This window comes from Gambusia affinis, linkage group LG10 (assembly GCF_019740435.1).
Source record: "Gambusia affinis linkage group LG10, SWU_Gaff_1.0, whole genome shotgun sequence".
Classification (NCBI taxonomy): domain Eukaryota; kingdom Metazoa; phylum Chordata; class Actinopteri; order Cyprinodontiformes; family Poeciliidae; genus Gambusia; species Gambusia affinis.
In genome coordinates this window covers 29,648,399-29,671,509 of record NC_057877.1, presented here as the reverse complement: position 1 = coordinate 29,671,509, position 23,111 = coordinate 29,648,399, and the positions used below count along the sequence as shown (strand labels likewise).

General features: G+C 44.1%; 1 protein-coding gene across 4 annotated transcripts in view; it reads left to right on the top strand.

Annotated features, from left to right (window-relative positions):
- The window catches only part of nfia (nuclear factor I/A), a 73,109-nt gene extending 53,042 nt beyond the window's left edge, over positions 1-20,067 (top strand). The window contains exons 6-11 of one of the 4 annotated variants that reach the window (XM_044128527.1): positions 3,002-3,129; positions 3,660-3,710; positions 5,923-6,101; positions 6,741-6,906; positions 10,159-10,247; positions 15,664-20,067. In XM_044128527.1, coding sequence (XP_043984462.1) covers positions 3,002-3,129; positions 3,660-3,710; positions 5,923-6,101; positions 6,741-6,906; positions 10,159-10,247; positions 15,664-15,678 — 628 coding nt within the window. In that variant the 3' untranslated portion in view covers positions 15,679-20,067. Of the gene's footprint in view, positions 1-3,001; positions 3,130-3,659; positions 3,711-4,365; positions 4,489-5,922; positions 6,102-6,740; positions 6,907-10,158; positions 10,248-15,663 lie in introns of all 4 variants that reach the window. The other 3 variants (XM_044128526.1, XM_044128530.1, XM_044128529.1) reach the window with 3 other exon arrangements.
- Positions 20,068-23,111: the final 3,044 nt, after the last annotated feature.

Here is a 23,111-nt window from a genome sequence, read left to right as displayed (position 1 = left end):
CTTCTCTCTGATAGTACCACAATTCATATCTGTACTTCACTCACAAAAATAGCATGGATGAGAGAGACATGGTGTTCTATGAGCTCTGAAATATTGGGCAAAATTAGGAAAATTTAATTTACAACCTGTAATGAATGGTTGACAGAAACATCCTGTTAGCCTCCCTTACTGGTCCACCTGTCCTCTGTGTATCGCAACAACACTCCAATTTAGTCCCCGAACAAAACCACAAAAACAAGTCAGAGGAGAACCAGATTTGATGACTTACCACATAAGAGTACAAAACCGTCTGTGTGGAATTTCTGGTTTCCCCTCTTATTTATAGGCAACCAGTAGGTGGCGCCAAACACCACTCATCCCAAGGCAGTTATGAAATATATACAAAGATGTTTACCAAACATATTTTAGCAAGAATTTCACCTGTATATCTATTATCCGTTACATTAATAACTAGAACATTTCTGAAGAAATTTAAACGGGGCCTGCCAAAGTGTGCCCGTCGGTTGGAACCTAGCCTTCCGATGCTAAAGATTAGCATCAATGCTAAATCAGGTTACAATGTACTCAATGGCATGTGGAGAATCATAAGCATGTTGAGTAATATGGACTTACTCCATTCAGCATGTTAGAGTTAGTGTGTACAGTCATGGCCAAAAGTATTGAGAATGACACAAATATAATATTTTCACATGATCTGCTGCCCTCTGGTTTTTATGTGTGTATGTCAGATGCTGTCATCACATACAGAAATACAATTGCAATCATATTATGAGTAACAAAAGCTTTTAATGACAGAATGAGTTAATGCAGCAAGTCAATATTTGCAGTGTTGACCCCTCTTCTTCAGGACCTCTGCAATTCTCCCTGGCATGCTCTCTATCAATTTCTGGACCAAATCCTGACTGATAGCAGTCCATTCTTGCACAATCAATGCTTGCATTTTGTCAGAATTCCTAGGTTTTCGTTTGTCCACCCGTCTCTTGATGATTGACCACAAGTTTTCAATGGGATTAAGATCAGGGGAGTTTCCAGGCCATGGACCCAAAATCTCTATGTTTTGTTCCCTGAGCCAGTTAGATATCACCTTTGCTTTATGGCAAGGTGCTCCATCATGCTGGAAAAGGCATCGTTCATCACCAAACTGCTCTTGGACGGTTGGGAGAAGTTGCTCTCAGAGGACATTCTGGTACCATTCTTTATTCATGGCTGTGTTTTTAGGTAAGACTGTGAGAGAGCCGACTCCCTTGGCTGAGAAGCAACTCCACACATGAATGGTTTCAGGATGCTTTACAGTTGGCATGAGACAAGACTGGTGGTAGCGCTCACCTCGTCTTCACCGAACAAGCTGTTTTCCAGATGTCCCAAACAATCGGAAAGGGAAAATGACTTGACCCCAGTCCTCAGCAGTCCACTCCCTGTACCTTTTGCAGAATATCAGTCTGTCCCTGATGTTTTTCCTGGAGAGAAGTGGCTTCTTTGCTGCCCTCCTTCAGACCAGGCCTTGCTCCAAGAGTCTCCGCCTCACAGTGCGGGCAGATGCACTCACACCTGCCTGCTGCCATTCCTGAGCAAGCTCTGTACTGCTGGTAGCCCGATCCCGCAGCTGAAACATTTAAGAGACGGTCCTGGCGTTTGCTGGTCTTTCTTGGGTGCCCTGGAGTCTTTTTGGCAACAATGGAACATCTCTACTTGAAGTTCTTGATGATGCGATAGATTGTTGACTGAGGTGCAATCTTTCTAGCTGCGATTCTCTTTCCTGTTAGGCCATTTTTGTGCAGTGCAATGATGACTGCACGTGTTTCTTTCGAGATAACCATGGTTCACAGAAGAGAAACAATGATGCCAAGCACCAGCCTCTTTTTAAAGTGTCCAGTGGTGTCATTCTTACTTAATCATGACAGATTGATCTCCAGCCCTGTCCTCATCACCACCCACACCTGTGTTAATGGAGCAATCACTGAAACGATGTTAGCTGGTCCTTTTGAGGCAGGGCTGCAATGAAGTTAAAACGTGTTTTGGGGGATAAAGTTCATTTTCTAGGCTAATATTGACTTTGTAATTAATTGCTGTTGCGCTGATCACTCTTTATAACATTCTGGAGTATATGCAAATTGTCGTTATGAAAACTGAAGCAGTAGACTTTGTAAATATTAACATTTGAATCATTCTCAAAACTTTTGGCCATGACTGTAGGCTAAAATTAGCCAAAATGCTAATGTTTGCCTAAATGCTGTCAGTAGCATGTGGAGCATCACTAGGATGTTGTCTTACATTTACTTCCTCTATTCAGAATGCTAACCATGTCTAATAAATAAGAAAAATAGATAAAAGCTTTTTTTTAGGAAAAATGCTAATGCTAATGCTAATGCACTGCGTTGCTGTAGGCCAGTGGTTCCCAAAGTGTGGGGGCCACAGTGCCATTGCAGGGGGGGTGCGGGAAGCAGTATGGATGATTGAAAAAAAAAAAACAGTTACACAAAAGTGTTTGACTGTAAAGATGGTTTGTAGTGTTTTTATTGCAACTTGAAGTGTGAAATAAACTTCAATGGAGGTTGACAACAAAATATGTGTTTATAGGTTTATGTCTGGTTGAACAATGTGTGAGCCCAGTTTATTTATTTTTTTCTTTTTTGGGGGGAATTTTATTGCAATCCATAGGGGGCCCAGAATCTTTAGGAACCACTGCTGTAGGCAGTGCACTAGTGTGGGGGCTGTGAAATGCTAATATTTGTGCTAATGTTGGTGCACTGCCTTGTTGCACAAGGCAGTGCACCAACATTAGAGAAACACAGTAAAGGCTAATACTGGCTGTTTTGGGTTTTGGCCTTCAGTCAAAGTCGGATCCAGGGAGTTCTGACCCAGGAACAGAAGGTTCTGGTGAAGATGGATGTTAACATGCAACAGGTGCAGCAATGTCTGCTGGTTCTGTTCCCGGTTCTGTATTTGATAACGGGTCTGCCGGTTGTGTTGCCGGTTGTGTTGCCGGTTGCTCTGTGTGCAGCTCTGCCAAGAGGATAAAGTGCATGGAGGAGGACGTTGACAGTCCGGGCGAGGAGTCCTACTACCAGGGTCCGGGTCGGTCTCCGGGCAACGGTGGCCAGGCCGGCAGCTGGCACGACGTGGAGCCAGGTATGTTGTTGCCATGGCAACCCCACTGCTTCAATAACAAGCCATCTAACCCACTAACACCATCAGCTGCAACCTGAAGCTGCTGCAGAGCCAGCGATGCTGCTGGGGGCGGGGCTTGTAGCTGTCAGCTGTGTGTGTGTGTGCGGAGAGGCGCAGACATCTTGATCTGTCTTCCTGCAGGTCGGAGGTCAGACGGGAAACATGTCAGTCTCCTGTTCGTCCCTCATTGAGATATTAATAAACTATCAAATTATTTTTATTGTAAAACATTTGTTTTTAGATATTTAATTCTAATATTTCACTCCATAAAGTAAGTTCATATGATAAAAAATGAAATAATAATTTTGAAATAAAAACTTCCAAAACATCACAGAAAATAGAAAAATAAATGAATAAAAAGCATGTAGATCATATCAGCCATATTGAAGGTGTTGTGTTTGTGGGTGGGGTCCAGGTGTTCCTCCACCCGTCTGTTTTCATGCTGCTTTCTCTTCTTCTTCTTCCCGTTTGTTTGCGTCTCGCGGTGGAAGCTGGATATAAGCTACGCGGCTCTCTAGCTAGCTCGTTCATCTCTCGACAAGGTAAAAACGACAACACGGCGTTTCCTCCGTCTCCGTGTGTGTGACCCGCCTCCTCTCCTCTGATGATGGACAGATGGAGGTGGATGGTTTGTCTCTGTGTCGTCTGCTGGATCCCCACCCACCTGCGCTCACCTGTCAGCATGCCGATGACATCGTGGTGGCTGTTTATTGGTCGTTGTGTTTGGACGGAGTGTGTGTTGAGGTGTGAATGTTATCTTTAACACCTGGCTCTCCTGTGAAAAACACCCAGAGCCGGTGGAGCTGGACCGGTTCAGCCCGGTTCTGAGGTCTATCTTTGTCCGTGTGCTGCAGCGCAACGGCGTTCCGCTGATCAGGGTTTGTTACGATGCAGACCGGAAATACGACTCAATTTATCAAACAATTCAATGTTTCATTTTTTGTTTTTAGTTTCTGTTCAGACTTGAAATGATGAGAAATAGAAACTGGATGGATGAATGGATGATGAACAGATGATGAACGGATGAACGGGGTAAACAGACCTGGACTCTTCCTCACTCCTACTTCCTGTTGTCACTACAAGCCCCGCCCCCTCCAGCTGTCTCATGCCTCCTGCATTGTGTGGCAGTGGTTTAATGACATCATCAGTGATGTCATCACAGTTGACCCAGATCATCTTCCTCATGGTTCTTGCCAGGAACGCCGGCCTCCATCTGCTCTCTGAAGCGCTCAGACAGGTGCAGCTCCTCTTCCTCCTCTTCCTCCTGCCCCAGAACGGCTGCCCCCCTTTATCACCGGCCCGTCATTACCGGGCCTCCAGGTGAGGCCAGAACCCATCCAGAACCCTTTACTCCCCCTCCTCACCTGTATACCACCTGGTTATTGCCACGTCAACATACCTGAAGCTAAGCTATCACCTGTTGGGCCGAAGTTTAGACTTAGCCCCTCCCACTGTCACCGAGTAGCCCCTCCCACTGTCACCGAGTAGCCCCTCCCACTGTCACCGGGTAGCCCCTCCCACTGTCACCGGGTAGCCCCTCCCACTGTCACCGAGTAGCCCCTCCCACTGTTACTGGTTAGCCCCTCCCACTATTAAGCTCCAGCCTCCTCCTGACTTGACTTGATTGGTTGATGAAAGGAGTTCATAGTTTGATTAAAGTTCCTGTGGAAGTTTAGGGTTATCCATCCATCCATCTGTCCATCCATCTGTCCATCCAACCGTCCATCCAACCTCCTCATCCTCCTCAGGTTTCTCAGCAGGACATTAAATCTCCTCCTCCCTGTTTATCAGTTCCTCTTTTCTTCAGGGTAACGAGGTTCAGGTGGAGGTTCAGGTGTTGCTAACTAGAAATTTCTTCTAATTGAGGCTGAGCTGATTGCACCTTCTTCACTGTAACCATGGTAACCCTCATAGTGACCCGATTCCTGGTTCTGCTGCAGCTTTCTGGATCAAAAACAGGAGACCGGATCTCTGAGACCGGCCAGAACCTCCTGAAGTTCAGCTGCTGGGTTCTTCTGGATTCTTTCATGTATTTTAGATTTGATAAAAAAGAGAAACAAATTCAACTCTGACGAAGAATCCAGATTAAAGAAAACCTGTCCCAAAACAATCTGGTTCAGACCCGGTTCATCAGGTTTCTGAGAGGAGTCATCTGATTGGTCAGATGGATGTCATGTGACCAGATGAGTCATCTTTGAAATACACTGTGGTCTGTCCACACAGTGTGTGTGTGTGTGTGTGTGTGCGTGGGTGTGTGTGCGTGGGTGTGTGGGTGTGTGTGTGTGTGTGTGTGTGTGTGCTCTCCCATCCATTCAGTGATTACTGTAAACACACACACGCTGTGGATTCTCAGAGTGATAAATCACAGACGACTTTAAGTGAATTAGTGCAGCAGCTCTACCTCTCCATCCTTCCATCCCTCCATCTCTCTCTCTCTCTCTCTCTCTCGCCCACCATTCTAAGCTCCTCCCCCTTCTCCTCCTCTGAGTGTCATAGCTCACCGGCTCTAAAGAGCCACACTCACTAACGAGCAATTGGGCCTTGTTAAACCAATCAGAGTCTTAATTAGAGCAGAGGAAGAGGAGGAGGAAGAGGAGGAGGAAGAATGTGTTGATTGACAGTTGCTGTGGGCGGGGCATAATGCTGCACTCTCATTGGTCCATCTGCTCTACCAAGTCTGTCTGTTGGATTTGCATGTTGACCCCTCCTCTTTTCTACCCCCACTAACCTGTGCCCCCCCCTCTGTGCCCACAGCCAGCCCCCATGCCCCCCCCTCCAGCCTCCACTTCTCCTCCTCCCCCATCCTGCAGCAGCCCGCCTCCTACTTCTCCCACCCGGCCATCCGCTACCACCCACAGGAGACGCTCAAGGAGTTCGTCCAGCTGGTGTGTCCTGACTCCGCCCAGCAGGCCGGACAGGTGGGCCTCCTCAACGTAAGCACACACACACTCTCTCACACACACACTCTCTCACACACACACACTCTCTCACACACACATACTTGTGTGGAGGCGAGTCAGTGTGTGTTGGCAGAAAATGATAGTGTGTGGTTTCAGGTTGATAGCTGATATATCTGCGTCTAGACATCCAATCGATGCACACACACACACACACCCACACACACACACACACACACACACACCCACACACACACACACACACACACACACACACACACACGCACACCCACACACACACACACACACACACACACACGTCTGTGCTCACTCGACCTCAGGACAGTCCTGTAGGAAACAAGCAGAGCTGAAGTGAGACTGGACCCAGTCTGGACCAGAACCTCCTGTTCCCAGAGTTCACAGTTTTCTGGACGGCCCGTTAAGGAACCGGACTGGCGCCGGTGCCGAAGTTTGTTCAGCTGGATCCGGTCAGGTTCTGCAAATATTCAATAGAAATGAGAAAATAAATCAAATCCAAGAATGTATATCAAGAATAATCAGTAAAGCTGAAACTGTCACCACTCTCTGGGTTCCTGCTGCATGGTTCTGGTTCTGGTTCTGGTTCTGGTTCTGGTTCCGGTCCGTTCTCTGACTCCTGTCTCTCCTCTTCCTCAGCCCAGCAGCAGCTCCCAGACGAAGGTCCACAACCCGTTCCTGCCGACGCCCATGCTGCCCCCCCCGCCGCCCCCCCCCATGGCCCGGCCCGTCCCGCTGCCCGTCGACACCAAGCCCCCCCCCACCTCGTCCACAGAAGGGGGCAGCAACTCCCCATCTTCCCCCAGTGAGTAACACGAGCCCACCGGACCAGAACCAGAACACCGGTCTGACCATAAAGATCCTGGTTCTGATTTGTCAGCTGGTTCTGGTTCTGACCCATTAGCTGTTAGTCCTGAGACGTTGTTGATGGTGTCTTTAATATGACCTCTTACCTGAGGTGAAGGGCAACATCTAGTTCTAGATGTCATTAAGTTTTATTACTCTGTCAAAAGCTTGAATAAACATTTTTAATATTTCCAGGTTTGGGTATGGACCAATAATCAAGGGATATAAAATAGTCCCGACCAATTTTTGCCATATTAATTTAAAAAAAAACATTTGTATTTTTTAACAAAAACAAAATAAATAAACGAAAATCTACATTGATTAGTTTAATATTTCAATATACTACGCAGTGGTAGCATTCATTTTAAAATTCGCTGTTATGAACTATGACGACCCGCTATTGGCTCAAAGAACGTGGATCTACGTTCTTTGATTGGCTGCAACAGGCGGCGGCCAGCTGGACACACGCGGACCGGAAGCTTGGTCCATGGAGCTGAAAGTGAACGCGTCTCCTTCTGAGTTTGACATTTATTATGAGTCTCCGAGACCAAAACAGAAAAGGACGACAGACATTAGAAGTTATTTCACTGCCTCGGCTGTCAGTACAGTGAGGGGACCCATAAGTTAGATATCTATCACGCAACGCATTTGTTGTAAAGTCCGGTGTTTAGTAAGGTCAGCACTGAATGTGAGGTAGAATAGGAATTTTGAAAAAAGTAAAATGTTCTTGAACTGATCTGCTGAGTATGACTGTATCTGGTTGTATACACAAGATGTATGATCAAGTTATGACTATGGTTGGGGGAGGGGGTTATTAAGCCAATGTGGTGCCCCCCCACCCCAACGGTCAAAAATGGGGGGACGGGGGTGGTCAGTAAGTTGTAAGGTCCCACCAAAACTTAGACCAAACCTACGCCCTTGACCTCAGGTAAACTGCAACAAGTAGCACCAGTTATAAAAACGTCATAAAGTGTTATTACCATATCAAATGCTGTAATAACAGCCACTAATGATGGGTTTCAGACACGTGACCCGGATGACGCGCGATATTCAGATGTAGATCCGGAAGTGGATTTCTCCGGTTCAAAACAGAACAAAATTCACCACAGCGAGTAGCTAATTCCCTAAATGGGCTGGAACAGACGAGGCATCTCGGACAAATACGCACATATTTAGGATATGACCCGTATTATCTCTTATAATCTTAAGGATTTACCCGCATGGAGGCGAACCACATAACCAGCCATCTGGAGCTGCAGACCTCATTTTGTACCAGGAGCCAGAAGAAAGTTTTCAAAAGCCTGGAGAATAAAATCATTTAGTTTCAGGTTGGGTCAAATTTAGGATCAAAACCAGCATTAAATGGCCGCCGACTGGTTTCTGCCGGGTGAGTAGTGAGTTAGTCTATGCTAACGATGCTACCGCTAACAACAAGCTAACCCATGTTATCTCTACGAGCTCGGATCTCCTGGTAAATAATTTATTTAGCTTCTGTAAACCAAATTCATGCTGGAGTTGTACGTTAATGTTGAGTCATTGTAGAATTCAGGTCAAATGCAGGTCAACTATTCGCTCCAATATACAGAAACCACATGGTTCGTGTCAACCAAGCGCTAAGGCATAGAAATAATATATCTTACCTTAAGTATGAATGCTTGTCTTTCTTAGTAACTGTCCAGTAAAATATCTGAAAATACTATTTAAATGATGTGATTCTTGCCTGTTAGAAACTCGGCGCTGCAAACTCTGCCATTGTTAGTTTCTGCACCTCCTGTTTTTAACTGTAGATTGTTGATCCACTCTCCTCTTCTTTTTTCGGTAAGTTTTTCAAAATTAACTCCCTTGTGATCCACTACATTCCAAACACAAAAATAATGTTTATCTGTCCCTCTATCAGAACGGTTGGAACAACTGTACAGGACTCAGACTTTAGGCATTTTGATGCTGGATCAACAGAAATAAATGGGCTGCATTTACTTCCTGCCCTCCATCTGCATTGGGTGACGTCTATGGTACGAAACCCAGCTATATTGTTCTCTTTAGCTCAAGTAAAGTGAAGCTCATCAGACTAGTTAAGATACCAGCATAGTTTTAGAATAAATACATAAAGAACAGGTAATTCTTTGCTTAATTCCACAGAGTTTAACTTCTGGGTTAGCAATTTATGCTTCTGAAATATTAATTAAAAAACTAAAACAGAATGACTTATTCTTTAACTTGGAACAAGCTTTCAGGAGTCCTAACTCTAAGTGTATTTGTACTTTATTGGGAAGATTTTTTTTTCCTTCTCATAGCCTTCCTGTAGCTCTGCTAACTGGGAGATTTTCTCATCTTTGTTTCCTGGAAGCAGCTCCGTAAGGTTTCTGGAAATGTGATAGTGACTGGTCCCCATTAGGACCGCCCCATTAGCATCCACCCCGTTAGCATCCTCCACACTTAGCAAGTCTTCATTAGTGTTCTTTGTCCCCCACCATGTGTTGTTAGGCTAAATCGAGTCGTCAGATGGCTAAAGTTAGCCAAGGACATAAGAACCATGTCACATCAGCCAAGTCTTTCAACAAAACACATAAGGGTTAAAACTGACTAATATAGCAGCTTAGAATTCACTAGATTGGAGGAGAAAACTCTATCTGCCCTTAAAATACGTTTAAGATTAAGGGCTAACCTTCCAGTGAGAGGTTGACACATTTAACTAACATTAAGTTACAGCAACTTAACTTAGATTGGTGAAAGCTAAATTTTCCTAGAAATAGAAATATAGTCAGTGTTTTATTCTCAAAGAAAATCTAAACTTAATAAGAAGCATACCTAATGTATCTATTAGGTGACTTACTTCTGCTCCCTGTTACTCAGGAGATCTGGCTGTAATAATTTGTGTTGGGAAGGCAAGATGAAGACTTCTTCTAATCTACAGCAGACTGCCTTCCATTGGTGCACTGCTGCCCCTCACTGGTCGAGAGGCGCATTGCACTACATAACATAACGTCATGTTTGAAATGTAAAGTTCATTATTTGTCTGCAGAAATCTTGCTTGAAATACTGCAGGATCAATTAGATGAAGAAAATTTTGATTAACAACAAATGACAAGGTAATTTAGAATGACCACATAAAGCTACATCATTTTCTAAAGTTTGATAATTAATACCTGTTAATAACATATTCATGTCTTACTCACCTGTATGTGTGTGTGTGTGTGTGTTTTCTGTGCAGCGTACTCCACCCCCACCACATCTCCAGCCCAGCGGTTCGTCAGCGTTGGCCCTCGAGACCCCGGCTTCAATATCCCTCAGCAGCCGCAGGTAAGCCCCGCCCCCGGCCGGGTCTGGGACACCTGGCAGATCCAGACGGGTCCAAGCAGGTCTGAGAGGGATGGCAGAACTCCTTCCTGTGGAAGTGCAGTAGGTCTGGAACATCTGGATGTCCAGCTGTGGTTAGCAGGAAGCTAATGCTCTGGTTAGCTTCCTGGCTCTGCTGCTGGTTCCTGCTGCTGGCGCTGAGCGTCTCGGGTTCTTCTGTTTGGATTTCAGAACCACATTTTAAATTTAAGTAAGCAACATTTCAGTAGTAAAAAGCAAAGAAAAACAAGCTAGTCTTTGTGATGTCATCAGGAAGCAAAGAGTTCAGTAGATGAATGGAACTTTAATCCATTCATTGAAATATGGAGACCGAAGCTTCAAACTCCTGAAAAACTGGAAATGAATCATGAATCAGTTCAAAAGCCTCTGAACTGGAAACCTACCGACAGACATCAGAACCTTCCAGAACCTTCCAGACCCGCTGCAGGTTCTGGAGCTATCAGCAGAGGGTCTGCAGGCAGACAGATGTTGGGTTCTGTCTCTACATCTGGATGTGACCCTGCTGAGGGGCGGGGCTAACTAAGCATGGCTTGGTGATTGGCCTGCTGATCAGTCATGTGACACTTTCATCTCTCTGGTGTTTTAATCACAGAATCCAAACACACAGAAAAATATTCATCTGATATTTCCTGCAGAGCAGTTGGTCACTGAACGCAGCTTCCACTTCTCATTCTGTCTGAGTGTGTGTGTGTCTGAGTGTGTGTGTGTGTGTGTCTGAGTGTGTGTGTGCTGTGGGGAGCGGTCCAGGTCAGGGTGTGTTTGTCAGCTGATTTATGAAGAGTGTAACGATTGGTCTGGTCATGCTTTAACTCATCTCTCTCTCTCTCTCTCACACACACACACACACACACACACACACACAGAAAACAATAAGCTGGGAGTCCTCTGTTGGCATTTCAAACATGCTCCATCGCTCTGCTGTGTGTGTGTGTGTGTGTGTGTGTGTGTGTGTGTGTGTGTGCGTGTGTGTGTGTGTGTGTGTGTGTGTGTGTGTGTGTGTGTGTGGTGACCTGCAGTGAATGAGTCTGTCGATTTATTGATTCTGTCTTACACACACACACACACACACACACACACACACACACACACACATATACACCCTCTGAGAGGCCAACGTGGTCCAGGTGTTTGTCTCTGAAACAGTTGGTTATTTATTTGTTCCCCCTCTGCCTCCAGGAGGCGCTGCTGAGGCTGAAGCTGCATGCAGTCTTCTTCCTCTTCCTCTCTGGGACGTACGAGAAATTCCTTAAATCTAAAATCTGCAGAGAAGGAAAACTTTCTAATTCTGAGGTGCTGTTTTCTATGAAATTTGGGATGGGCAAAACTTTTTACCAAGATTCCTATATATTATCAGATATTATCAGATATTATGTGATATTGTTGGATATTATCAGTTATTAAATATGATTAGATTTTGGATAATATTAGATATTATCCAATATTATAAGTTGTTATTAGATAATATGTGATATTATCAGATATTATCAGATATTATTAGATAATACCTGATATGATAAGTTATTATTAAATCTTATTAATTTTTAGCAGTTATTATTACATATTATTGGATGTTTTCTGATATTAGATATTATCCAATATTATTAGATATTTTTCAATATTATCAGTTATTATTAGATATTAGATATTATCAATCCAATGATTTCAGACCAAAGGCTGAATTGTTTTCTAATGTAAAAATACTTTGAAGTTTATTAGTACTGTCTGCTAAATGTGGCTCATTGTGGGCGATCGACAGTCTCTGGAGAGAGAGAACCGCTGGGGGGGGGCAGATGGGTCGCAGTTCACTGGCCCCGCCCCCTCCATCTCCAAGGCAACTATGGTGACAGTCTGTTGGGCACTGAGCTGGTTACCGTGGGAAACCAGTGTCCAGAGACAAAGAACCATGAGAACCAGAACCATAAGTAATCATTCTGGTTCTGGTTCATCTCTGCTCATTGGGCTGGTTCTGTGACCACTCCGTCTGAGTTCCTCAGCTGGACCAGAACCAATCCAGGAGAAGATTATCCTAACCTGAGAAGAAACGGCCCAATCCGGGTCCAAACGGGTTAGGGTCCAGTCTCTGTTTCAGGCTCTGTCTGTTTCCCTCCTCACTTCCAGTCCAAACTTGGTCTGTATTTAAACCCGACTCCAGCCTAGTTCAGATCAGGAGCAGAGAAAGTTCTGGACCGGTTCTGTTTCCAGAAGTTGGACCTGCAGACGGTCTGAGCGACTCGGTGCCGGGGGGCAGTGGACCTCTGGGAAAAGGCTCCGTGTCCCCCAGCACCTGCAGTCTGAGTTACGGCTGTCCAGTCGGTCCGGTCGGTCCGGTCCAGTCGGTGGGAGTTTCATCTTCAGAGTCTTCTCAGGAGAGGGGGGGGGGCTACTGCAGCGGGGGGCGAGAGACATCGACACACAGCGGGGGAGAGAGAGCGGGCCAGAAAAGTCCCAGCGTCAGCAAGTTGTATTGATTAAAAACTAACCTTCCAGTCTTCTCCTCTATCACTGCGCGCACAGCAGAATTACAACGAGTCAGGAGAGAGGGCCGCGTGGCAACACACAAGAGCTAACGGAGAGAGAGAACGGAGAGAGAACGGAGAGAGAACGGAGAGAGAATAGAGAGAGAGAACAGAGAGAGAACGGAGAGAGAGAACGGAGAGAGAATAGAGAGAGAATAGAGAGAGAACGGAGAGAGAACGGAGAGAGAACAGAGAGAGAGAACAGAGAGAGAACGGAGAGAGAGAACGGAGAGAGAGAATGGAGAGAGAACGGAGAGAGAGAACGGAGAGAGAATAGAGAGAGAATAGAGAGAGAGAACGGAGAGAGAAGCAGAAACAGCGGAGCGATGCGGCTCTGTTTTATTAAACTTCCTGTTCTTCTCAACACGCTTCCTAAACTCTGCTTCTGTCTCCAGATGTGTGTGTGTGTGTGTGTGTGTGTGTGTGTGTGTGTGTGTGTGTGTGTGTGTGTGTGTGTGTGTGTGTGTGTGAAGTACATGCCAGGACGAAGAGAAGAAAGTGATCCAGAGAGGAATGCTGAGAAAGAGGAGTGAGGATGATGAGATGGGACGGGTAGTAAAGTGAGGAAGTGTTTAAAGGTGGGGGGTTCCTTGGCGATGGCAGTCACGTCCCAGGCCGTCTGGTCGTCCCTAGCAACCAGACATGATGTAAGACGAGGATGAACTTGAACTTGCCCAGGCAGTGAGGATGATGAGGGGGAGATTGGTGAAACGTGAACGTTTGGCGATCGATGCCGGCCGATCAGAGACAACAACACACCCACACACACACACACACACACACACACGTCCACCCAGGGTTTGGCGCCCCCTACTGGCAGTGGACGGTTTTATTGGATCAGAAGTTCTTCAGATACTTTTCTTTTTTTTAGCTGCTTGTGCAAGATCTGCTTAGATGCTAACAAAAAGGCCTTAAAATGTCTTAAATTAATTTTAAAAATATAAGTTGGCCTTAACGTTAATCACTGGTCTTAAACTCTGTTGCGGCAGGACTTTTAAATCTCAAATGTTCTGTGTAGTTTTGCTTTTTCTCACGGGACTTTTCAATTTGAGTCATCTACAGACATCTTCATTACATTCTTGAGGCAGTTGTGGATACCGCTAACTAGCTGCTAACATACCCTTGCTAGCTAGCATCTCTTGCTAGCAAGGGTAGCTAGAGACAAGGTAGCTAAATTTGATTCAGATTTATTGCTATTTGCCTGTACAACATGCTAGGTGCATAGACCTGTCGCGATAATCGATAAATCAATTAATCGTACGATAAATTAAAATTATCAACGTCATTTTAATTATCGTCTCTTCCAGCCTTTTTCTCTTTCTGTTGATGACACTGAATGAAAAAAGGTTCAACTCCGCTGCTCTCCACTGACCCTCCCTTCCTCATTTCCTCAGTGTAACGTCCAGTTCACACTACACCATCTTAGAGCTGTCGGCCGATTGTCGGCCCATTTTCAAAACCTGAGAGATCACACATTAGCCGACAGAAATCCTAGGTAGAACGGTTCCATCGGGTTCCATCGGGTTCCATCGGGCCGTGTGGTGTCCAACAATGGGCACAAAATAATGGCTACAAGTCCAGTGAAGTCATTTTAAAACCAGGCATTAATCAATGCTTTACTACAATCTACCTGCAGTGCATGTGTCTCTAGTGTCAGCGTAACGTCCTGACTGAATGAAAATCATTAGAACCTTTTTATGTCACGTTAACGAAGAACAGCTGAAAAGTTACCGGTTCATCAACTGGTACCAATTTGGCTCCAACTCCTCCCATCATCATTCTATATTCTTTACACCAAATGTTTTATAAACATTAATGTTGTTTCCACATATCATCTCCAATGTCCGCTGGACTTCGGGTTGCTCCGTGTCAGCTGTTTGGGATTCCCCTCTGTAATTTCCCCTCAGAAAGCAGGAGGAGAATCCGGCTTTCTGATTGGCTACCTGTCACATTCAACAGGCTGCGTTAAGCTCCCAGTGGGGAAAACCCCTGATTTAGATCGGAGCGCCACAACGATCTACCGTAACACACCACACACTACAGGATGATCGGTTATGAAACCACAAGAGACAATCTTAGAACATCAACGTTCTCAGATTGTCTTAAGGGGAAAATGTAGGAGTGAACTAACGTGTAGTGTGAACTATTGCATCAGGTAGTCGATGTTCCATCTTCTCTATTTAAATCTAATGATTACTGAAGGACAATATGGTTTACAGACTTCATAATCTGAACTCTTTTGGTTGAATCCAGTATTTATTTACACTTTGGTGTTTTTATTCATTTTTGTTAATGGAGACTGAGAATCCATTTTATTTTAGTTTTTGGTTGTTTTATTTATTTTATCAGTTCCAGTGTTAAATGTTCTTTAGAAAATAAAGTGTATCTATCTTTGGCAGGAAATTGCATCCATTATTTTGTAATTTCCATTAAATCAGTGTAAAAAGATCTTCAAACAATATTATCGTCTATCGCAATAATTTTTGAGACAATTAATCGTTCAGCAAAATTAGTTATGGTGACAGGCCTAGTCCTGTGGAGGGAAATACAGCTGAGGAAAAGAGTAGAGCCTCATGAGAACAGAGAGCCATCATTGCTGATGAATAGGACAAGAGATTAAAAGGAACTATAATTAATGTCTTCAACTTAAGTAAGAATGTGACAAGATCTATAGTTAATTTCACAAGTAATGAAATGTCTTCATATATGTGTGATTTTCTTTTGTAGATTTCTGTTGTGATACAGGACTTACATTTTATTGATAATGGCCTTAGGAAGTCTGAAATATGAGATGGGGAGGCCTGGAGGAACCCTGATGTTGACCCCTGTGTCTGTCTCCACAGTGGTACCTGGGATAAGGACTCCGGAGGCGCAGACACCCTCTACGGCCAGCCAATGCAGCCTGTCCTCCAACACCAGCTGTCCCTGGTCAACCCCGTCATCGGTCCTGCAGATCCCGGCTCCACCGTCAATGACTCAGCATCGGCATGGCTAAAGCAGATTAAGCGCTCCCATGCTGCGAATCGTTCGTCCCAGAATTCCTTGCAGACTCTTGGATCGTATATCTGTAGTGCTGGATCTGAGTCCTGAACCTTTTTCCCTGAATCCCTGACCTATGGGGCAATGGGGGAAGCGACTTGTTCTGGGAATGTCGTCAGACTGCGTCCCAGATATTTCTCTGTGGAGGACGTACCTATCCATCACTTTGTGCCGTGTGAACTTACAGTGGTTTGAAGCCCTCCAGGCTGCCACCACCCCTTCCTCCGTATGGATCCCTGCAGCCGGGGGCTAGTGGGGCAGGCAGGGGACCGCCTGGCTCCGAGACACCAGCTGAAACAAACCTGGGACGGACACTGCCTCCTTCCCTAGATCTCTTCAGGACTTGGATGGTAGCATGAAGGGAAGAGCTGAGCTGGGGGCGGAGCAGCATCAACTAACCGTGGGGGCTCTGGGTGGGGCGTCCTGAAGGTGGTCTGGATTTGCTGCTATGCTTCACCAGGCGCTTGTTTCTCTGGAGGCTTCATGGCTCATTGGTTTCTCTCTTTTAGCCTCCATTCTCTCCTTCCATCCATCCACCTGTCCAGGTGAAGAGGCAGCGTACGCAGGGCGGGCCGAACCCCCGGGGGACCTGAGCCACTCTGCCAGTCAGGGGAGAGCCCCGCCTCTCAAACTTAACAGTGAAATCATGAGGAAAAGTGCAATTTTGTTGACTAGTTGTTGGATTATTAAATATATCTAAATCTATATTTTTCTTGTAGTCCGCTCAGACCTGGGACTCTAAAACACTGGGCGACAAACCGACACGCAGCCTTGGGAACACCAACCCAGTGAGAAACCACCAAACCGCGTCGTTCTTTGATGATCTGGTAGTTTGATATGAGAACGTCTGAATCAGAGATCAGTTTCTGAGCAAAGGACTGATGTTCATTCAGCTCAAATAGAAACGAATAACGATTCCTTTATTTAACATTTATTCTACGTCAGGGAAACAAAATGTCTCCTGAGGCCAAATCACAACAATTTAAGCTTGAAACAAATCAGTTTGGCAAGATAATCTGCCTGGCAACGGGCTGCCATGTGATTGGCTGGATCTTCCAGAGGCTCCATCCAATCACAAGCACTTCTTCCTCCAGTTGGCCAATAGGCTGTGAGTATGTAATCAGGGGGCGTGGTTTATTTATGAAGACTTTAACTCTTCTTCAGTTTGGTTTTCCTTTCTTATTCTATAAATATCTATAGACACACACAGACACACCCAACGTTAACATGAGTTTAAGTGAAAAAGTCATAAAAAAGAAGTAAAAAAAATCTGCATGTGTTCGTATTTGTGGCCGTTTTCTCCATAGATGATGTAGTTAGTGATAAACGGACGATATCCTGTAAAACTTCCCAACATGAGGCACTTCCCGTTGGGTCTTCACTTCCCTTCAGCTCTCGGTTCTTTTCCTCTCATGTTTTCCTGGCAGCAACAGAACCGGTCCGCTCTTCAAATCCAAAACGTTCCTTTGTCTGTTCTGTATCTAAATTAGCCGGTCCTGGTCTCTGTGCCACAAACCCGTCCAACCTGTGGTCAAACCAGCATCAAGGTGGCGTGGCCTGCAGGTGGCGCTGTAGGCTGATTAATTTTGGTTTTATTAGGAGGAAGTTGTAAAGAAATCGTTTTGGAGGCGTTAGGGGAAAGTTCAGAATTTCTCCTCCATGTTTGAGGCTGGATCTCCTGATGGCTGCAGTTGGAAACGTTCGCTGGACGTTTTCCACCAAAGCAGCTCCAGGGCCAAACCACAAGCTGCTCTACAGCCCATAATTATTCATACCCCTGGCAGCCTTACCTATAATTTGTTTCTGATGGGAAATAAAGCTCTTTCTATATAACAAACATATCTCTATTATAAGACATAAAAAATCTGCTTTATTTATATTAGAATAATAATCTGCATCAATTATCAATTAAAACAATTTCACCCCCTGATGAATGAGTGAAATTTACTAGCTTCATGCCTGTCTTGTATAGGTAGCAAAACGTTGTTTGATACTTATTCTTCTCATATTAAGCTTGATTTTAGATGTGCTCTGATGCCACCCAGTGGTCGGAGTGTGAACTTCATGTTCATGGAAGCGGAATTGTGCAATAGGCCGATAAACTGTTAAGAATCTGAATCCTCAGCTAGGTTGTGCAATAAAAACATATTTTTAGACTAACTAATGTTTTCTATACATGATATATTAAAACAGACCACGCATGATTAAAATTCTAGAATTTATTTCTAATTTGTGTTTGAAGTTTTTTAGTGACACTTGGCAACTAATGAATGAAAATGAACCTTTATATAAAATTTAGATATATTTGTGAAAAAAGTAAATAGTATTATTATTATTATATATAAATATTAATTAATAAATAATTATTTTCACACGTAAATACCCTAATATAATATCTGTTTTATCTGGATTTAGGGAACAAAAACTTCTAGGATATTACAGTAGAGACATTTTTCAGTAGTTAGCTCTATTTGAAACACTGCAGGATGAAAACAAATGGTTGTTCAAAATATCTGCTGGAAATCAGCTTGTGAAACAGATTTCATGTGACTGCTGTGAAGGAATTTTACAGTATTTAAAACACTATGATGATGAAAAGCCAGTGATTGTTCAAAAAGAAAAATTTGACTCAATTTTAATCTTTTTTGAGCAAAAACATTCTCTATGAAATTATTACTCTAGTAAGACTGAACAATCTGTTTCATTCCTTAACTGCCTGGTGTCGCTAATTAGCATCCCAGCTAAATTTACACTAATGGTGACTGAAATGCTCAAATTTATAATGTCTAAGTTTTTGTGCATTCAGGGGTTGTTAGCTTGTGGGTGGAGCAGCTTGTTGGTCCTCCACTGTTCAGATGAGAATAAATTGAGTTATAAACCGCATTCTGATTGGTTGCTGGATGTTCTGGTTCTGGAGCAGAGACAGAACCAGCTTAGCGGAGCCCAGCCATCCAAATCCATCTGCAGGTCAGCTTTAGAACTCCTGAGTCTCCCTGTTGTTACCACAGGGCTCCAGTAGGGGGCAGAGCAGCAGAAACGGCGTCCGTGCTGCTGTTTGCTGCTCATTTGACTGAATCCGGACCTTCTGGTCGACCACTTCATGATGTTCTCCGTCTTTCCAGGGAATTTTCCGTCTGTTGCTGTAAAAAGGTTTTACGTCTTCCCGTTTGTCTCCCTGATTGTTCCCAGATCCGAGTATCGGATGTAAATTATGCAATATCTGCTTGCACTCTGAGACGTCTTTTTATGGTTAGTTTTCCTTCCTTCAGACCGAAGCTGGACCCAATGGGGCCGCTCTGGTGGCTCTGGTCCAATGAGCCAGGCTGCTGTCTCATGAACCCGACCTTAAACAAATCCAAGCTGTTGTCCATCAGAGTGCGGACGGTTCTGTGAAACGGATCTGTCCGGTTCTGTTGGGTAGAGGGTCAGTTCTGTTCCTGCCTTCCCTTTGGTTGTGAGTTGGGCATTAACTATCTGCACTAAATATGAGATGATGAAGAAAGAAAAGCAGCTTCTAGGTCGAATCAATTGAAGGGAATAAAATTAGAAAATTGCACTGACATTTTTTAGTGTCATAAAATCTGATCAGTTGGTTTGAATCCGACTCCGGCTGAGCGTTCGAGACGTTTTTGAGGAAATGCGTGAGAGCAGTAGTGTGGGCAACGAGTTTGTTCATTTATTTGGTTCTGCATTGAAGGCAGAGGGAGCGCCTCCTACTGGCTGGAGGCCTGACAGTGCTGTATAGTTTATTGATTTTAAAGCTGCCCTATTTTCTAATGCAGGACTTTTTTTAACAATGACTAAGTGAGGAAACTGTGGTGTTGTGAATTTTCTGACTGTTTCTACGGAGGTTTGTTTTTTTCCTGGAAACTGGATCTAAGTTGAAAACTTTCCCGTTTCCTCCGTTTTTCTTGGGTTTTCTTTTTTATGTATTTATGAACATTTCCTATGTTGACGCTCTTCTGCAGCCCAGGGTGACCCGCACCCCCATTGTAAATGGATGTTACAGTTTCTGTATGTTCAGTGTTGATGAAGCTGAATTTAGTCCTTCTGAGGGAAAACAAAATTTTTCTGCGTTTGAAGGAATTTAGTTGTGAGGCAGGAGACACAGCCGGCCAAACTATTCCAGACTAGAAATGCATTCAGGCATCTTTTTTTCTGTTCACCATTCCATGCAGAACAATAAACAGCTTGATTATGCAACATGATTTTTTTCTTTCCCATCTGTTTCTTTCTCCACCTCCTCCTCCTACACGCCTCCACCGCTGCGGAGCGACGGGACGCTGAGATCGGACCTCCTGCTCCGGTTCCTCCCAGGAATCAATTATTCTAATGATCAGTAAATCTTCTCTTTAATGTCTCCATTACCGGATCAATTCTTCTCTTTCTGCATCAAATGAAACAAAAACCCGATCAGCAACCCAGAGATGGTGCTTTGGTCTGGAGGTGCAGAGGAAACCGGGCCGGTTCTGATGAACCGGGCAGAAGGTCCGATCACAGCCGAACCAGAGCTGGAACCAGAACCGATCCAAACCTCTCTCCCCCAGAGGAGCTTTGCTGCCCCGTCAGGAAACGGAGGGGCAGTTTTTACCCCCATCATGCCCCAGGAACAGGAGCCCTTTCTCCAGCTGCTGCTGGCAGGCGGGGGTCAGAGGTCAGGGTGTTTTTGAACAGATCACTGATGGAGGACTAGACCGTGCCTCCATCTTGCTTCTCCACAGCCAATCATGGCGCAGCAGTCTAATCTGCATGAGAACTATGCACTGACTAACAGCCTTCACGTCCCTCCAGAGGGGGCGCCGTGGAGCGAACCCAGGAACCAGCATATTCCACCATATATGAAGATATGAAATGTAGTGCCTGTGAAGCTGTATTCTCCTGAACCTGTTTATATCTTCGGAACACCAGTAGCCTTCTGACTCTAGCTGATGTTCAATAATCACCAATAATCACCTGATGTAACCTGCATGCTCTGCCATAGCACCTAGCAAGACAGCAAGTAGGAAAAACAACAAACTTCCTGTTCATCTTCACCCTCCTATTCATCAACTCACCACCATCTGCAAGGGACGTCTGACAGGCATCCACTGCAGGACGAGGGGCCCCAGCGGGCCCTGCCATGATGGGACACCACCAGGATGAGACTCACACTCTGATGGGTCCCGTTCTGAGCCCTTCAGCCTCGCACGGTTTTAATGAGACAATCTCCAGATCACTATTAGCATCAGCAAACATCCAGCTGGTTCCCTCACACACACATATGTATATATGTATGTGTGTGTGCGTGTGTATGTATGTATATATATATATATATATATACATATATATGTATATATACACACACATTCTTATTAATGTCCCACATGAGGCCTGAAGGTAGCTTACTGCATTGTGGGGTCCACACACTCCAGCATGCATTGACCAACAGCCCCACCCCTACCCCCTACCTCCTCCCTGGGCTGTTTCCTGCAGAAGAACCAATCGATGGCTTTTGCGTTTTTCTGCAGTGCTCAGCATTATCTAGCCTGACTCCCCCAGACTCCTCCACTGCCCCCCCTCCACCCCCTGCCCCCGGCAGGACTTTAAATGAGCTGCTGCTCCTCCAGGATCAGAGCGGTTTAAAGGGAAGGCGGCTGCAGTACCTGGGAGCCTCTGCCTTGCCCCCCCAGCCCGGACCAGCTGGGGTCGATCGGCCCGTCTAGCTCACCTCCAGTGGCTCCTGCAGCCTGTCGATGCTGCTCACATCTTTGAAACTCAACAGTTTCTTCGACTCGGGCATCTCTTTCAGGCAGAAAACTTTGTTGATGACCAGACTGTTTTCTTAAAGGGCAATGCCATTGAATCTGCAAGCTGTCTGTTTCTGTCTTCTTCAGAGGACACAGATTCATTTACAGAAACCAAACATCTATCAAACATACCTCTTTCAAAATGCTCAAGATTTAAGGAAGGAGCAGTAGATGGACGGCAGTCAGACTTTAGGATGTTTTATTGACATATAATTACAAATATTTTTCTAAACAGCTGGGTCATAGCCACACTTTTTTTCCACTGGCTGCTCCTCATCCTCTCTGGCTAAGGGTCTGACCGGAGAAAGAGGAGTTAACATCCTCTTCATTGTTAGGCTGATGTTTCTGTTGCTGTTGCAGCAAGATGTTACAAACTCCAGGATCTAGCTGATAACATATCAGTTACCCAGTGGGAAATGTACATGACCCAGTTATTTATGCATTGTTTATCACAGAAAAATGTTAGTAAATACATCAGAAAGGTTTTATGGTAGTAAAGCAAAAAACATGGTGAAAGATTTATACTTTCAGAATTTACCAAAGTCTTACATTTACCATTGTCAAACTTTAAAACTATTTAGCTCATAAAGTTTTCAGTACAAATGATTGAGCGGCTTTCCACATGTAGAAACTTTGGCAAAAATTTTCTTTGGAAACATTTTTTAAATCCTTTTTTCTAAATCTGAATAATTAAATTTCTCTCCCAGAAGGTATTTTCTACATTAAATGTCTTAACCTTATAAAATCTGAATAGTTTGCCACAGATGTTGGCATTTGCATGCTGACAGAATGAAATCATGCTGAGCTTGTGAGTTGTGACATCAGTATATTGATAACATAATAAATTGTGCATATTAGAAAATTAGCAAGGCTAACTAAACATAAAAATTATTTGGCACAAGCATTAGCATGAGCCTGCTAACACTGAATAAAACCTTAATAACTGTGGAAATTAGCCATATGCTACCATTCACAACAAATATGTGATTAACTAAACTTCCTCAATAACTTAAACTCTTGATAATTAGTGGGGTTCTTTGTTAGAAATTATTTTCAGATTTTACCATTAGATTTTAGCAATAGAGCCCTAATAGTAAATAAATGTTCAAAAATTAAATTAATTGGCTGTGGAGATTAACTCTAGCTGGCTAACAATAAATTAAACCATAACAATTATTTGAGTATGTTACTATTGTTTTAGTAACACAAATGACAACAAATGAGTCTGCTAACAATAAGTAATAATATACTGTACATTAGCAAAATGCTAATATTTGGGATTTGTACATAGCTGACATTAGTTTGAAGGATTAGAAGTAATTAATGGCACTCATTATAAATCCTTAAAAAAAGCTGTGGACATTAGTGTCACACCAGCAATAAATAAACCACATTCATTGAATTCATGAAATTAAGCATTAGCATGTTAAAACTAAATAAAATCAAAATAATTAATGTGGACATTA